Source organism: Falco biarmicus, chromosome 15 (genome assembly GCF_023638135.1).
Source record: "Falco biarmicus isolate bFalBia1 chromosome 15, bFalBia1.pri, whole genome shotgun sequence".
NCBI classification, from domain to species: domain Eukaryota; kingdom Metazoa; phylum Chordata; class Aves; order Falconiformes; family Falconidae; genus Falco; species Falco biarmicus.
Window position 1 is genome coordinate 23,200,810 of NC_079302.1, and position 18,547 is coordinate 23,219,356.

An 18,547-nucleotide genomic window follows, 5' to 3' on the forward strand; every position below is an offset into this window, starting at 1 on the left:
TGTGCTGCTCAGGCATGTATGGTAGGATGGGCAACTGCTCATGGGCTTGTCACAGCCACAGGGGAAGCTAAATCCAAAGCTCAGTCACCCTAACCTTCCCCTTTTCCGATTTCATAGATAATCAGAGTCTTGAAAAAAATGCCACGCAACTCGCTTTTTCTGCCAGTGATCCCACCTTCATTAGGATCTGCTCTCTTCCCTTAAGAAAAAAGGAAAGGTTGGGGGGAGACTGAGGAAACTGTTTCCCTTCCACGGGGAGCATTTACTCAGCCCTCCGGCACTGGGAGGCAAATTATCTTTTGGTGCAAAGGCACAGAGCTCAGCACAGCTCTGCTCGCAAAGAGCTTGGCCCAGGTCTCCCTTCTCGATTCCCGCTCGCTAACAAGCATCCCATCACTGAGCCAGAATCAAAAAAATGGGTCACCCACACAGCTGAGGAGACCCAGGCTCCCACTCCCTCCCCCCTGCCTTCCACAGCAGACCTAACACCCAGGAAAAATCAGACCTGGGACTCATCAGACGTAACATCTCATTTATTGCTTACAGCTGCCCCTGTTCTTTCCCCCATATCATTATGGTCAAAATACATGGCAATTACAGTCCCCCCTGCGGGTACGTTCTCCACAAGGTTTTGAAGCGCAGCTCTGAAGCACAGCTCCATCTGAATACAGCCAGCTTTGAGAGCTGTATTCCAAAGCTCACTGGGAAGCAGGCATGTCAAGTCCTCGACAAAATGTCCGTCTCCCCCAACAAGCCACCCAGGATACAGATTTCCAGGCCCTCTGCCCTGTGCCACAGCGATTCCCTTCGCCACAAAGGTCGGCCACATCTGATGGTGTAATTCGACAAACTGCCGCCTCTTGTTGCTTTACAGCACTCCCGTTGTCACAGCATTGCCTCCAAAGCTTCCTGTGTCCCCTACAGAGCAAGGTTACCCCAGCATTTAAACATCAGGCAACAGGTTTACCTGATCTTCAGTCACCTAAGGTATAGATCAAGCCCTCAAGATTTTACGGTGCCACTAGAAGCTGGCGGCTACAGGTCAGCATTTATACAAACCCCTTCTCCATTCCTCATCCCACCTGCCATGGCCCCCGCACTGAGCCCATGGGCACATTTTTCATTGCCCCAAACTCCAGAAGTCCCCCTTCTCGAGACCTTCACGTGCCCAGGCGCCTGGCAGCTCCAGGCATTTGGAACTCTCATTATCCACTCAGATCCCTGCTTTACTGCCTGGATTGTGCTCCATCCCCTGATTCAGGCAGACACAGCCTGCACATGGCAGCCGTATGACCTCGGATGAAGACATCTAGTTTTCACCGTAAACTACCTTATTGTCAAGGAGCTCAAAAACTAGGTAGGGCAACTCCAGAAAAAAGGTCAAGACTAGAAAGGAACAGCACACAGAGTGGCCCTAGCTGTAGCAAGGGAATAAAAAAAGTCAGACACAAACATAACAACTCTTCTATTTTCCAGAAATCCTCAACAACAGATAATTACTCCACTAACCAAGGGGCTTTGCATCCTTCTCTTCATCGCTGTTCAAACATTTTGTCTCCCCAGCCCTAACCTCTGGTTCTGCAATAATTCCTCATACAGTCAGACCACGGCATATCCCATTACCTGCCGAGGATGTGATCCTGAAAGTGTGGCTGTCTGCAACTCAGTTTTTCCTGTAAGAAACAGCAGGATAGAGAGGAATGTGTGCAGGCACTTCAAAAATGCACACAACCTAAATACAGAAGGATAGCACGCGCAACATGGAAAACTGAGGAACAGAAGCAAGACCACTGGGGTTGTCAGCTGCCAATTCAACACCTGGTAAAAGACAGAAGTAGTAAAGGAGATTCCACTTGCTTTTGGAATACCAAGAAACAACTGCTTGTTTGCTTGCTTTAAGTTTAGAGCGGAAAAGCCCTTTATAATGCAAAATTAAACTTCATGACGCCTTGAATCTGACTCATCTTCCAACAGATCACCATTCTGGAAGATCTCAGCCGCATCACCTACAAGACTGAACACCTGACAAATCTTTCACTGCCAGTGGTCCTGCTGCCTCTTCCAATCCATTAAATTTTCATCATCACCTTCAGATGCCTGCTGCTCGCCAAGGTCAATTAAGGATGAAAAATGAAGGAGAACAGGACAATGACAATAGTAACCAGAGTAGGGACTGACAGTAGAGCTCTGAAACAGAAGCGATGGACAGCAAAGCATTACTGTACACAAGCTTTCACAACGCAAAGACAGTATAAGCAGGGGAATAACCTGCTCCCCAGGTCTGGAAAACCCAATCCCCTCAGCAGCAGCACTGCTGACACCTGCAAGCTTCCTTTCATAAAAGTTTTAAGGACAGAGGAGCTTCACCTTGATCCAGATCCAGCTCACCTCTGCGCTGTACTGCCATTTTGAGGTGCTCCCTCTGCTATGTAGCATTCTCAGCATCAAGATACAAAATATGAGACCATCATAGATGCATGCAAGGTGGGGTGCAAGGCATCCAGACATCCTATTTCAAACAAAACGGCAGAGCAAGGAAGGCTGTCTTACCCTCAGACGGCCTGCGATAAGCATTAACAACATTTGTGCTACCACTTCCCTGCTTAGAGGAATCCTTCCCATCCCCATTGCCTGCTTCACCAAGTAGAAAATACTGCTCTGGGATCAACCCCTCCCCCTTCTTGCCTGCCTTCTCCAGCACTGCCAGTTCGGGGATGGGCACCATTGCTTTCCAGTCACGGCTTGTTTTAACAGTGGGTTTGGTTTGTTCTGCTTTTTACATTCTACACTTGTTGTGGTATGTTGTGCTTCTAGGCTTGTGTTTTCCAATTCTTGTTAGCAGTTTCAGGCACTAATCAAAAAAACCAAAACAGAACAAAAAGCTCTCCAAGTGATAACACAAGACAGCCAGGGACTCCCCAAAAAGCCCAAAACAGAAAGACTGTTCTTCTGCAGTTCAAGCAGAGTCCTCAAAAATAACACAGCAGAACTGTGAAGGGTCCCACCAAAACACGTGAAGCCCTAACTCACGCTTTGCTTTTTTTTTAACCCTCGGCTTCACATGAAGACCAGAGACCATATCCATGCCTGCCACACCTGCTCAACAGAGGCTTTCATACGTACATACCTCTTCCACTTGGTTTCCCAATAAGACCCTAGTTAAGTAGCATCACTGCACCCGCTCTGCTATAGCAGGTCAAAAATTAGTGTATCAATTTGTCCATGCTCATAACCCAAGACCATACTGCAGACGCCTGGGAAGGCTTCTTGATATAGAGTCAGCTCCTCTGACATCAATGCATCTTGCACTAACAGAGGCCAGGCCTTAATATCTCAGCAGGAACCAAGATATTCATGGGTTGGCCCTACTCCAAAAACTTACGCTTCTTACATCACATGCACTAGAACCAAGCAAAGCATTATGGTTAATTTCTTCTGCTCCATATATCTCCACAGGCAAAATAAAAAAGGCTTCTGAATTTGAATTAAGAGTCCCTGAAGTTTCTGCAGAGCTTCACTTCCCAAAAAGCAAATATTTACATCCACTAGGACCAGCTGCCTCTTCTTTTCTCCTGCATTTCATTTCCAGATGCATTGTTGGTGCATCTGCTCTATTAATTAAAACCGATGTACACAAGACAAACTTGAATCCTTAATACAACCCTTCAGTGGAAACAAGTGACATCTAAAGTCCCACTTACATCTTCCAAAATTCCCATGTCCCATTTTATCACCTTTGCTGCTTGAAAGGTGTTTTGCTCTGTTCGAGTCCATAGGGCATTCCTATAGCTGAAAACAAAAACCAGAATTCAGCCTAACCTGACTCGCTGTTAGGTCCTGCCATTGATGATTAACGTCGCGGAGGGGCTGAGGGGAAGGCAGGTGATGTTTGGCTATTGGTTTTCGTCATCTGACTATTTTTCAGGCTCATCTTTAGGAAGGCAAGAAGTGGTGATGGCTTCTGACCTGAGCTGACCTTACAGCACCCAGCAAGGCATAAACCAGCACGTGACTGGTAAAGCAAAGCAATACCACAGATCCCAGGAGCAAGCAGCTTCGCCACCGCGCATCACCACCACTACAGGCATCCTTGTTCCTCAGGAGACAGTCACTGGTCTCCGACTCCAGGGTTTGCCTGCTGTTAGTAACCCAGTGGTAACTTCAGGTCAGGAGGGTTACTTAGCAATCCTTGCCTTTCATTATCATAGTATCTGTAAGAACTTGACATCTGCCAGACATGGCTCAGAAAGGCTCGAAGAAGGAAGGTGAAAAGAAGAGCAGACAGACAGCACAGTCTCCGTTTGTACTCCCACTGGAAACAAGACAAAAACCCTGGGCAAAATACAGAGCAGGCTCTGTCCACATTTTTACCCAGCTCCTCCTATATCCAAACACTTTTCCAAGACCCAGCTGGCTATTTTAACAGAACCATGCCCTCCCAGTCTCTGCATGATACATCAGTCACAGAGGCCATCTCAGTCTCCTTATCTTAATCCTAGCTTCCATTTAATCTCTGCCCTGAAAAAGCACAGAAGCAGAGCCCTTAAAGCCTCATCTACCTTCAGGGGGAAAAATAAATATACAAGTTGGCTCTAAGAGCAGATAGCGTCTAAAGGAAATCATAATTAAGCTTCAGAGTTGGAGATTTCCAAGGGACTACTTCACTCCAGCACCAGACCTCTAGGCCAGTGCAGCAGTTATTAAAATTGTAAGCTCCGCCACATTTTATTAATTGCTAATTACCACTTCATTACTTCCACTCAGGCTCCTGAGACTGCTGCTGTCACTGTTTCCTTCAGGAAACAGTTCAGGTCACTTCAAAACGGCAAACAATGACATGACAAGCCAAGTCAGTTACTGAAACTAATAGGTATTCTCAGCCACTACATGTGCTTAGACCCAAATGTGTTCTGATGTCCCTTAAACTTGTCACGGTTTTTATTCAGGATGACACTAGAGGACTCAGAAGAGGCCTGTAACTTCTGTTCCAGTCCCACTTTAGCAAACCCTGCTGTCCCAGCACCCAGCCCAAGGAGCAATGGCTGTCCTGTCTGCCCCCTCTAAGACAGGAGGACCCACTAAGACACCAGTCAGACTGCATTTCACATTTGAGGCTAATCTGCTTCCTATCGACTCCCCCCAGAAGTCTGAGCAAGTACAGTTAGAATCTGGTCTGTTTTCCGAGAGCTGTGATACTCACTTCATGTGGAAGGTGCGAGAATTTAAAGTTGGACAATATCCAGAGCTTTAAACAGTTTTCCAAGTCTGAAAGACATATTTAAGTACAGAACATTCACAAAAGCAGTCCCATAATTAAAAGCCAAACCACTTGACTATTAATTTATGGGCTTATACTACCCTCCTTCATAACGGAAACAAAGCCAATTTAGGTTTTATTCAGTGCCAGTGCTGTTAACTGTGCATCTTAGGCATAGCTGTACTTCTCTCTAAATCTAAATTTCATTAACACCCTAAAATCAATTACTTTGTGATTTATAGCTAAGGCCATAGCACTGACTGTTATTAAACACCCAGTCTAGTTCAGTATTTCCACGCAAAGTACAAGCTCACCCTAGTTGACAGCTAGCCTTTCCAGTGTTCCCACAGAGCAGAGGTCAGTTTTTGAACTAGCTCTCCTCTCACTCCCAAAATGTTAGTTGGATCCAGGTCCCCTTCAGTTTGTGCTAACCCTCAGTGCCAGTTCTCAGAGACACAGGGCTGCTGTGTGTTTCTCAGGTGTGACAGCAAGCCTCCACTGCTGAACGTCACCATTTCTACCAGCTGGGAATCCTATAGCCATCCCAGTCCTAGGCACACTAATCCCAAACACAACCTGTGCTACCGATCTACTCCACACAGGGCTCTATATACCCTCTGCACAGCCTGCGGCATGGTTTACTCAAGCTGCATAGCTGGGTACCATCAGCATCGTGGCAGTAACGAAAGCAGGGAGCCCCAGCTGCTCAGACAGCTCCCACAATTCAGATGTCCCAGGCAGCAGCAGTCCTGCCCCACAGCCGCACTCTCATCTGCCAGACAGCATCATTATTTGAGGGAACATGTAGCTATTCAGCAGCCACCTTGGAGTTGAGTTTAATTGTGACTCCAGGACAGATTTCATTACGTGTCAACTCCATGGTGTAGATTTGTGCTCTGCCATCAACCTGGGGCAGTCAACTGATTACAAAGCAAGTCTTTTAATCACCTTAACTCTCTAGAGACTTAAATTAAGGCACTTCACCACAGTCCCTTCACTCCTTAGTCTTAATTGAGGTTTTATTACCAACTGGCTACTGGGTCATTGTTTTGAGGCACAAGATACCCGACAGCTTAGGACCTAGGGGTACTCCGCATGAGCTTTCATTTATATCTGGCAGCATTCATCCATTCATCTCTTAGCTATACAGATAATGATCTCCAGCTCTGGCAACAAATAAGATTTGAATATTGATTTGCTTTCTCCCTGCTATCTGCCAATCTAGACAAATCAATTCTCCAAGTGACAGTCACTTCTCCCTGCTATTCCCCAATTTAGATAAATCAATCTTTTTAACAAGTGGCAATCATCTTCATTTAGTAAAGTACTGTGAACATGCATTTTAATAAATGTGTTCATGTTTCCTATGGAGGAAAAACACTATTTTAAAAAAAAGATTTCATATTATTGTTTTAATAAAAGGGGCCACTAACCATGGTGCCCTAGTTCAGTATGAGTTGTATCACAGGTAAAACGTCATATCCCCAGTCTCACTGGGGGACACTGAGGACCTGACCACAGAAAGAATTTGCTAAAGATCTAATCAGCCAGGGAGAGCTCCAGTTTGCTTTGTCCTTAGTGATTTGGCTTAGCTTGCAACACTATTTCAATTCAAAAACTGGCAGGCATGCCAGCATATTAAGTTCTATCAAAATTCAAATAGGGTATATAATCAACGTAATGTAGTGTATCAATTGACTTAAAGGACTGAAGAAATCACATATGCAGTTTTTAAGGTCTCTAGCAGCAAAATTAAGACATCCACATTTTCCCTTTACTTTACAATCTGCCATTTCATGTGGGTTTAGGCACTGTTTTTATACTGTTATATAGGGAATGCAAATATTTCATAGAACTGCTTTAAGTTCAAATACAGTTCTGAGCATTCACATTTCCCTATAATTCAGTAAAACCATATTAAATAATATTTCCGCCAAAACAAATCTGACAGTCCTTCTATTGGGCTCTGCCAACCCAGTCCCCATTTCAAAGACTATTCACTTCCAAAGTCTTGAACTACATTTTGACGTTGACAGGTATTGCTTACAGCCTAGAACTTCACTAAAGTCAAGCAAAACAACACTGCCCTGTATTTCAGCATATATTCAACGCCACTTCTAGTTTAAACACTTCCTCAACAAACATCTACTACCTAGAAATTAAGGTGTCAGAATAGTATAAATTTCTTACATCATACCTCTAGGACACAGCATTATCTTCCCCAGCCAATTTTGAGTTCACTTGCAAAGAGAAAAGCAATAAAAAACTGTTAGCATTCATAACTGCAATCAAAATTGGTTAGCAAGCAGTCTCAAGACAAATCGGCTAGCCAAACCAAAGACAATCAGCTGGAACCCTTGTCAGTACAGCAGAGCCAGCCCTGAGGAATAAGGCACACAGCTTTTTCTTAATAATACCATTCAGTGAAGGCAAGCACTTAGAATGAAAACATTTGGATAAGGATTAATAATAGACTTCGCAGACACAAGTACAGCATATAACAGCCTTGTACTACTAGAGTGGCTGTCACAGCAGGAGAAACTGAAGATCCTTAGGACAAAATCCCTGCTGTTAAAGTAGGTTACAGCAACCACACAAGGAGACATAGATTGTTAGGCTTAGTGACAAGGCCAAGGGATCACTGTGCAGGCCTCCTACACACTGCTTTGACCACATCTACAACTGGAGTCTCTCTTTGAGCTGGTAAACTGCAAAGGTAAAGGCAGTTAAAGAATGTGAGAATCAAACACCACCCTCACCGTTGCAGGCCGCTCCAATGCCCCTGCATCCTTTGCTCATTAAGGATGGATGCAAATGGCAGTATGAGGAAACTGTGGCTCAAAACCAGTGAAACATTAAACCGCCCCGGACTTCTCCCTACTGCACTTCATTGTTTTGTTCCATGTTTGGCAAAGAAACACATAATAGCGACATTTAAAACCTAAAACAAAATACTTTATTTTCTCCAAATAATATTTATTTTCCTTTCTTTTTAAAAAAAGATCTTTTAACACTCAGTTGCAGACCAAATGAAAAGAAGCAATAGCCATGTAAACCAAGATACTTTCATCTACTTAGAAAAATACAAACAACCTTAAAAACAAAAGCACACATGAATCAGTTACAAAACAAAAAAAACTTCACAGCTGTACAACCCTGGGGGTTACCACACATGCAAGCATGAACATGCACAAGGCACACACAACTGCTGAACTGTTTGTTTAGGTGGTTATGCCTCAAAGTCTTTTTTAAAGAATTTTTAGCAAGGAAAGGCTAGCAAATCCCATCAGCTGCAAGTTCTGAGCCTCTCCTGGAAAAGTTTCCCGCATTTAAATGTCCCCTAAAGGTTCTGCTTGTTACAAGCCTAAGCGTCTACAGCCACTGGCTAATTCTTTTAGCAAATTTCATTCTTAAGACTTGCAATCAGCTCCAACCCATAAAGGGTTACAAGAGAGGGCTCAATGGCAATCCAAATTATCACTTAAAAAGCAAGCAAGAACAGCCACAGGCTGAGAACTCTTCTGGCATAAACAGCTCCATTTGATCTCTGTCAAGTGACTGAACCACACCAAGAACCGGAACTAAGGATATCAGCATGGCATTCATGAAAATATTTGCAAAAATGACATGGAGAAACCATTACTCGACTTCAGCAAGGAAATTTTCATCTCAGATTTCATCCACTAAAGTGCTAAGAAGAGAGACTGATTCTCAAAGACTATGAGGTGAAATTTAGAGGCTCTTGTTTAAAAATGAGAAATGGGGACAAGTAAACACCATTTCATACCACCCAAAATGGTAAAACAAGTTACACAGGATTTCCCCCATTTCACTACTAAGAATTAAATAGACTGCAATTTAAAAGGATGTCAAAAGTCAGTTTGTAGGGATGGTAACAGGAGGCTCTGAGGCTTCTGCTTACTGGCCAACCCTTGCTTCCAGTGAATCAAGGATTTGATGTTATTCTTCACCCTAAAGCACCCAGCTCAGTGGCCCGAAATTGAATGGTGTTTTTCTTTTCTCCTCCTTTCTACATAAGCAATCTTAATCCCCTCCCATTAAATGCCAAGTTTCCTAATAGAATACAATTCTGCTACATATTCTACTTTTACAACTAGTAATTTAATACATCTAGCTTAATTAAGACGAATAGACATCACTTAGTACCATTTTAATAGACTGCCAGATTTCATAATATAAATCTCATTATGTTTTGTAGAAATTACATTGGCAAGTCAGCGGCAAGAACATATAGTTTGTGCACATCCAAATTATTCTAAATACAATATAAAATTAGTAAAAATAAGCAGCACTTCTCTTAACTTTAAAGGAACTCAACTTTAAAAAAAAACACAACAGCATTTTCACTTAATGGAATACCCAATTCATTCAACCCTCATGCAACTGATTTCAAAATGTTATGCTGACTTTAAAAAAAAAAAAATCCAAGAAGTTTCAGTAAAATAATGTAGCTCATAGCTAATCATTGGGCCTAAATATTGGTCCTTCATTGGAAACCTGTGATAGCAGGGCTACAAAACTTTCACCTCAAGTTTGCATGAATCTCCATCACAGGATAACCAACTTATTCTCTCCACCCCCTCTAATTCCCCCTCTGTGAAACCTTAAGCTCCCAATGATGAAAACCAATACCCAGTTCATCTTCAAGCAGCCAGGATACTGAGACACTTAATTGGGTGTCACCTAAACATAAAATCAAATTGGCCAAAACTTGACAGCCACGACTAAGGCAGGAGTCATCAGACCCCCTCCACAATGGTTCATACATTCTTCCCATGCATTCTTACATATTCCGAAAGTCTCACCAGAAATTGTCACTTCTCACAGAAATCTTTGGTCTAAAGGCAACTAGAACAATGTTAGATTCTCACAATTAAAGACAAGTGTCATTCCTAACTTTGAAACTCCTGCCATTAAGACAATAATAATAAAAAGACTCTCTAAATCACATCCATCCTTTTTAACACAAGGAGCAGCTGCCATTAAGGCATTTCTCCTGTCATCTCCCCAAGCCTGCCAACAAAAAAGCTCCAGAGCAAATTGGGCATCAGGATCCACAGGACATTGGATTTCCTTCCATTTAGAGACCTGGCTTTCCACAGAAGGGCTTGCACACAGTTTTGGGGTGTCCTTCCAAACAGATGGATTGCATTTCCCCACCAGCTCAGTCTAGAGCATACTGATGTACACAGTCCTAACTCCCCCCAAAGGTCTGTGACCATCTGAAGTATTTATTCTAAAAGTTCATGAAAAAAGGGCACCTGGCTGATGATACGGGGAACAACAGGATGGGAGGAATCTCAAGGAAGCTGCACAGTTTGTCAGACACACAGAACAGACCAAGGAATGCTTGAAAAAATAAACGCATTTTCTCTCACGGTCTGTCAGTCACCTCAGGATTTTACTTTACATACAAGATAATAACTTAAAAATATGAGACTAATGTTAGTAGACAAAAACAAGTTATTTAAGTACCTACTAGATGAGATGCTTCTTGCTACTCAGGCCTGTATGGCAGAGTATCACAGTGTAAGTACATCCATGCCCTTAATTACCTCATTTACCCCTGCTTTCAGAGACCTCTTTTCAAATGCTTCAGCTCAGTGGGAGTTTCAGAACGATTAATCACCTCTGAAATAGTGGCAGAAACACAGAGGTGTCTTTGGTGGACAATATCTTTATCCTGCTTTTTGTTTCAGATAAAGAAGGCTTTCACAGGTGATTTTTGATACTGTTATCATCCATTCTTCTACAATACTTCCCCCCTTCCTTATTTTGTTTTTCAGCATTTCTTTTTTATTCTTCAGTAAAATACATCTGTGGCCCTGCTTGCACTCTTGACTTCACAGGTTCAAAAAATGATTTAGAGAAGCTCTTACTGCATCTCTCTCCCAAGTCTGTAGCCTCTGTTCCCTTCCTTCCTGGTCTAAAGGAGGAAGCATGACTCAGCTCACAGCAAAAAGAGCAAGTGCATTTAAATAAATTACATGGACAATGACCAATCCCAGAAGTCTTTGTTTAGGCTGCTTCTATTTATGTGCAAGTGTAAAAAGCAAGATTTTTAGAAAACGTTATGCATTCGTCAGCCCTGAGCCACCACCTGATTCATCTATCAAGTTAAATAAAAAAAATGAACTGTTAAAACACATTGAACTGTGCCCTGAACAATGTGGCAAAGAAGCCTATTAAATGTGCAGCATCTCCAGACAAAACAGTTTTTCAGCAGTGCTTTTAATCCCTCACCAGTAATCAATTACCCTTCAAGCTCCCACATTATATAATTAGAAGTGCCTCCAGCAGGTGACTGGTAATTCATCAGCAGACTACATTTACCTTCTTACTAACTCCACTCTTTCCACCTTTTTCTATGAGATCTTGCACATATCAACAGCAAAGTCATTTTCCCTTTAAACATGTTTTCTCCCTCTGAGCAGGTTTTTCCACATATACTACAGGCTTAAAACTAAATGTTCACCTACACAAGTTAGGCCTCAAAATTTAGCTCACAAAGGAGCAATATGGAAAATAAAATCTGACTCCCTTAAAGGAACAGTACCAATTTAATCTTTTTTATCCTTCCGGGTAGCAACCTGAAATTTTATTCACTTTTCTAAAGAAAGTCACATTTCTTCAGCTTAAAGCTCCTCCAGCGGCACACAGAGCACTTCTTGATACACAAATTTGTGCATGATCATGTTTTTTATCTGAGAAAAGATTTGTAGTTCCTCATTAATAGCTGCTGCCATACAGATGCAAGTCTTCACTTTCACTCAGGAGTCTCCAATTATTTTAAGGAGGACCCATAAGCCACATAAAAATAACATTATAACAGCCTGTTCATCAATGGGGAGACAAAGCCACACAACCACCTGTCAAAAACCATACACAGTTTGCTGCTCTTTGTTTAAATGAAATTAAAAGCAAAGAGCACCATTCACAGGACACCTCTGCTACTGCTTACAGGCAGCCATTTTTAACCCAGCCTTTAAAAGACAGCTGTCTGCTTACAAGACCCTCATCCCTTGAGCCTTACTACAGGCTTGAACACCACTGGCCCAAACTTCATGTTTCAGCTTCTACAAACCCTGGAAAAGTATACAGGTGTGTCAGAACTCCTATATTTTGCTCCACAGAAGAGGGCTAATGTCACACAAAGAGGGTTCCCCATCACCTGGCTTGACACAACAGGTCTAAACCCGGTCTTCTCACTGGAAGACCATGGTTCTGACCTAGGTGGTACACAAAGAAATTTGCTCAGGGAGAGCTGTGACAGAGGAGCAGTTTCTCCACTTCAGTCACTGCCCCCCACCCCCCAAGTCTCCCAAGCCTGAGATTAAGCCTCAGGTTTATGTGCCGCAGGTCAATATGGTCTAAATGGGACTGGCAGCTCAAAACACCCTCCCAACACTAGCAATGTCACACCAGGGTTTTACAGTAACATTACCTTCCCATTAATAATGTTTTTAACACCTTCTACCTGCCTGTGAAGCAAGGTCTAGCAGTGGCAACTTGCTCAAGTCTATGCTTTAAGTGAAATATTGCTAGTCATTTGCTGCTGCTTAGCTTGCACAATCAAGTGGAGTTGTCTCTTTGCAATGGCTGTGTTTAAATCCCACAAGAACTCCAACAGCTTGCCCTGGAGGAGAACCTCCATAGGCACAAACTGCAAAACCTGCTGCGGAGAGTCTGTGTCTAGTAAAGAGCTTATTAGTTTATTCAGATGCTGCAGATATTCAACAACTGGATTTGGGACACCTCTGTAACCAACGCACAGCAAAGCCGCACTAGTTCTTAGAGGTTCACAAGAGGTTGGACAAGCAAATGTGATACATCTGAAACAACAGTGCAGTATAAAGACCAGGCTGGCCGTGAAGCGTGTGAAACAAGAGAGAATAGGCAAAATCAATGCATCTCCCATTGTAAGATGATTCAACGAACACAGGACACACTCCAAAAGCTGCTGCTGGTACTTTGGTTCTCCATCATAAAGTAAAGAGAAGCTGAAAGTCAGCAGTGTGGCCGAGTCCAGGAGGCTTATTTCCATACCAGGTTGGCTTTCAGTATCACAGAGGGATGGAAAGTCTACCACAAGGCACTTGAACTTCTCACTACATCTTTCATTTAGGACTTCCTGATGACACCTGGAGAGATCATACACTTCTGCCAGGATCAGTTCCCCAGGAAGAGGTTCACACGAGTGACAAGTCTGCAGCATATGTCTGCTTTTCAGCCTCCCCCCCACCAATTCGTTCATAGCTTCATTAAGATTTTCCAGGACTTGGCCATCACAAAATAGAGAACATTTTACCACCGGCAGCCTTTTTCCTTCCAAAACGTACCACAAGCTACACTCAAGGTTAGAAGATGATCCTTCCAAGATACACATTTTACCAGCGTTATTTAAACTATGTTCTTCAGCCCAGTGATTAAAATAGCCCTTTGCCACTTTATCATTCCACGTAAGGGTTTCAAGCATCTTCCTTTCATTGTATGTACTAAAATACTTGTTTCTTTGCCCAAACCATTTTGCATTCATGCTACAGCCAGTCTGAGATTTCTTGACAAGCCAGTTGTTTCTGGCAATGGGTTTCATGTGAAATCTTTGCATGAAGAACTCTACTGCACAATCTCTTAACGTGTTCAGTTTCGTCTGCTCTGCTTCTTCCAAGTGCTCAAATAGATGGATGTTCTCAGAGATAGTCTCTACCTGGCACTTGTGGAAGAAAATGCAACACTCTTCATGTATTTTAAGAAAAGATTCTGGTAGCATACGCAGGGGGAAAAGTGCTTTGTTGACCATTTCTGTTCCAAAGTTCTGTATCATCTTAGAAAGCAGCGGATGAATACTTTCTCTGCCCATATAGCGAAGACAAATCACATAGGCCTCGGAGTTTCCAGCTTTGCTAGTGGCTGGCTTAAAGACATGGACCTCCTCAAAAGAGCAGTTCAGCAGAAAGAGCAGATTGGTAGAACAGTGTTCAAACAGCGTGAACATCTTCAAAACAAAGGATCCTCCAGTGCCCAGGATCATTAACGCAGTGACTGTTTCACAGTAATGAAGGGGTGAGACAAGAGCCTCCTGTTCACCTGGATTTCCCTGGCAATCAAAGCTGCCATCAGCAGTTACTAAGTGAACTGTGGCCATATTACTTACAAAGTTCTGAAGTCCTGTTAGATGTTTCAATGTCGTTACATCACCAGTGTTATCTGGGCCAAAGTACCACCAAGGCAATGTATTTGCTATAAGACGGTCATCCATGATCATCATAAGGGTGTCATTTGCTTCATGATATGGGTTTAGAGTGTTGGCTACCCAATTCCAGTCACAAGGGACATGGTGGGATTTCAAGTAGTGATTGAGGCTGGCTATAAAAGCTCCAGGTGCTTCACAGAGGTGGACAGAATTCAGCTCTCCATCCTGAAGAGCTTCTTCAGGGAGAAGAGGAAAGCTGCACAGGATCTCATGAAATTTGCACCATGCCTGGGTACACAGCTCAGCATTCACAGATTTCTTGACATGAGGAATTATTTTCCCTGCTTTATTGGTAAATGAGGTGTGCTGATGCCATTCATCCAGGTTCTTATCACTCAGTTGATTCTTCACTTCATTCATAGAGTCCTTCAGAGCCAGGAGTGAGTTCAATTCCTCATGATCGCATGTAAAAGCATCACTGGGATCCGGTAGCTGCCATTCATTATTCACTGGCTTAGTGTAAGTAAACTTCTTTGCAAAGAGCGCCTCAATTTCAGAAAGAATTTCAGGACTGAACTTTTCAAGGTTTGGAGCCTTGTCAACATAAGGCTTCTTACATTTGTTCATTCTTGAATTGATTCACAACCTGGAGAACAGCACGTGAAAAGAAGCAGTGTCACTCCAATTATACATGTATATCAATAGGCAAAGCTTTTATAAAAAAGGAAATAGCACAAAGTGTTGTGCTTTCAGTGGGTAAAGGCAGACTAACACAAGCACACTTTACGCAAAGCTGACAAGTCTGCTGCCATCTGCTCCAGTGCACAGCACAAAGCACACAAGGCAAAGCTTGCTAACCAGAAATCAGCCAGTAATCTATTCAAAACTAAGATGTTCATTTAAGCAAAATAATTTAATCAAAATTACCACGAGAGACAGGAAATCCCTCAGCGTTATCATTTTAACCATCCCATTCCCTCTGAAGCAAAATACAATGAACTTAGGTGCTACAAAAACAGCTCAGTGTGAAAAAATACTGGATTAAAATTGAAAGAGTTAAGAAACTTTGGAAGCAAACAAGACAAAGAACAGCTGAATTCAACACGTTACTCTTCCCCTTGAATCCACATAGCATTTCACGCCAGAGCCCCATGACCTTGGCTGTCTCCTCTCCCAACCATCTGCCCTCCAAGGAGAGGCCCGTGGTCATATACACACAAGGGGAAGTTTCATCTTTCATTTCCCCAATTCACCTGCCTCTCAATAAGCATATTTAGTTTCACTTTCCTTTATGCAGACATATTTTTGGCTTTAATCTAGGCCTTTCTCACAACACGTGCTGGGAAGAAGAGGAAAACTGAGGTAAACACAGGAGACCACTGTGTCCTAAACCCGTTTTATTTCATTTGTAAATACCAACTGTCAGCACGGCATCTTCACTACAGCTCACACCAACAAATCCTTCCACAAGCCTACCACCCAAAGCATGACAAGGACACACACCATCACCTGCTTTTTCTTCTTTGTAGTTATTTCCACTCCCCATTGGCCTGGACTCGATTCAAGGCTACTGCGGCGCTGGGCCCCCCACACGCCCCACACCGGGGGAAGGCTGGCGGCCCAGACGCCTCGGGCCGGCCCTCTCAGCCGCCTGGCCCGCACATACCCGCAGGGCCACAGCGCCCCGGGAAAACCCGCTCTCCCCCCGCTCCCCAGCGCGGCCCAGCCGGCTCCCAGCCACCCCGGCCGCTCGCAGAGCCGCTGCCGGCCGAGGCGTCTCCCCGCGCCGCCCGCTCGCCACGCGAGGCCCCGGCTTCCGCGCGGCCTAGAGGAGCCCCCTCACTCTTACCCTGTGGGCTGCGGCGGCGCGGCAGGAAGAGAGGCAGGCCCGGCCCCCTCGCTCCGCCGCCCGGCCCCGCCGCCTCGCCGCTCCGCGCCGCCCTGCCTCTCCTCAGCGCGGCTGCCCCCGCGCCAGGAGCGGCGACACTTACTTGTATTTTAAATAAACGTGGAGGGGAGTTTCCGCAGGGCAAGGCCCGGAGAGCCGCCCACGGCTCCGTTACCAGCGGGAGAGGCTGCGGAGGAAGGAGGTCGCGCGTCCCTCGGGGGAGGCCGCTCCGGAGGAGGCCGGGCGCCTGTTAGAGGCCATTTCGGCCCGGGAGCGACCAGGGGGCTGCTGCGCACCGGAATACGCCGCTCGCCTGAGCCGGCCGGCTTCTGCAGGAGGGGAGCGGAGGAGCCGCCCCCTCACATAAGAAACATACATCGGAGTTCTACAGCTGGTACTTGCTACGTGGTGATGCTTATGAGTTACTCAGAGGAAAAGCGGGAGGAAGGCTTCGGTGGGATCTGCTAGCAGCCCACGGGAGGGAGAGGGCTGGAGCTCGGCACCCCGCGCCCTCTCACCTGAGGGCCTGGGACGGGTGCCCTGCGGAGCCGGGCGAGGAGCAGAGCCAGCGCCATCACCTGCCGGCGCTGCCCTGTCCCCTCCTGCGGCCCCTCGCCGGGCCAGCCCCGGGCCCAGACCAGCCCCCGGCCCAGGCCAGCCCCCGTGCGCTGCCACAGCCCGCCTCGGCCTCCCGCACCCGCAGGCAAATACTTGGGAAGACTCTTGCACACAACAGCCTGCTTCACTGCCCTTGGCAAATCCCCAGGAGACTCCTGATGCTCCACTGGGCTTCGCAGAAAGCAAAAGCCTTGAAATATTAATGCAGCAATAATGAGCGGCATGGAGCAGCCATTGCAGCGTCCCCGGGAACACACGTGCACCCACTAGACAGCAAACAGCGTGTGAACTCCAGGCAGAGCGGGGAGGTCAAGGCAGATTCCTTACAACAGCAGGCTGAGGTTACAAGCTGCTCTCGAGATTTTAAAATGTTGTAGGGATTTTTTTAATATGCAGGTTAGGAAATGAGGCACTTGCCAGCGCATTTGGGAACAGACAGCTGGGGATGTAGCAGGAGTTTGCAGAAATCCTTTCCCTTTAATACAGGGCTTGCTGCTATTGACTTTTGCACTCAAATATTTCTCCTTGATGAAGCTCAATCCAGCCCTAAACCAGAAATACTTTTAACACAGTAATTCAGTACTGTAAATACAAGAGAGTCTAGAACTGATTTAACTAGGGAAAATCTTGCTAGAAGCTCAGTAACTGGCAAAAAATGTCAACACATCTGTCTGAAGGATATAATAACAGCATATAAGTAAACGACCTTTTCTCTTGCTCCAAGTACATGAGAAAGCTTAGATGTTTACATTGTGACTGGATGCCTAAAACTATAAACACACAGCCTCTCCCCCCCCCTCCCTTTTTTAAGCTGTGGCTTTTTTTCTAAAATCAACATTTTTATAAAATGGAAAGAGCTTTAGCTATAAAAAATGCTCTCTGAAAACATAAATATAGAACTAAAGCTTTTTCTTTAAATCCCTTGAAAAAAGAGAATACATTTTTCAAAACTAAAAGCACCATGTTTGCTCCAAGAAGGAGTATAACAAAAAAATACTTAGTGTCTACTACACCCAAAAGAAGTTTTTTTCTAATATGAAAAAGCTTGGATGTGGATGGAAGGTTTATATGTATCTCTGCAATACCTCATCACCCTTTGATTGGCCTATTTGAAAATCACTTTCCAATCAATCAACATCTTTGGCTACTTAAAGGTGGGAGGGAAAGCTAAGGCAAATTATTTAAAGCTGGTAAGTGGTCAGTGAGGTTGGTAGCTGAGGGTGTTATGGGTTTTTCAGTAGCTGCTGTAGTCTCTGTGCAGGTCATGTAGTAATGCTACTGCTAAACATTTTTTTGTTGTTTGGTTTAACGGGAGTGGCAAGGATGTGTTATGGTCTGAAATGTTTTCTTGTTGTGTTTGTAGTAAAAATCTGAATAGAGCTTTCCTTTAGCATTTGTTTTCTTTCCAATATATCTAGTAATGTTGTGATGTTTTGGTTGTCTTCCTTTTGTTATTCCTGTGTACTTACACACTAGCTGTAAGTCTTGTGCTGACTGGGTGTTGTGGACAATATGGTATTTCATTTATTGAGTTTAAAAGTTCATACTTATTAATCTGTTCTTAAGTACT

General features: G+C 44.3%; 1 protein-coding gene across 4 annotated transcripts; it reads right to left on the bottom strand.

The window, feature by feature from the left end:
* Nucleotides 1-515: 515 nt before the first annotated feature.
* On the bottom strand, nt 516-18,241 carry CMTR2 (cap methyltransferase 2). Of its 4 annotated transcripts, XR_008825659.1 has the most exons (3): nt 15,981-16,290; nt 7,455-15,117; nt 516-5,265 (listed from the first exon to the last, which is right to left on the bottom strand). XR_008825659.1 is itself a non-coding variant. In XM_056360560.1 (2 exons), exon 2 carries the CDS (start codon nt 15,096-15,098, stop codon nt 12,798-12,800), a length of 2,301 nt encoding a protein of 766 aa, XP_056216535.1. In that variant the 5' UTR covers nt 15,099-15,117; nt 16,463-18,241; the 3' UTR covers nt 8,191-12,797. The 4 variants fall into 4 exon arrangements, 3 of the variants coding, with proteins under 3 accessions (XP_056216535.1, XP_056216534.1, XP_056216533.1); XM_056360560.1 differs by lacking the exons at nt 516-5,265; nt 15,981-16,290 and adding an exon at nt 16,463-18,241 and having other exon boundaries at nt 8,191-15,117; XM_056360559.1 differs by lacking the exons at nt 516-5,265; nt 15,981-16,290 and adding an exon at nt 16,321-16,448 and having other exon boundaries at nt 8,191-15,117.
* Between the last annotated feature and the right edge of the window lie 306 nt (nt 18,242-18,547).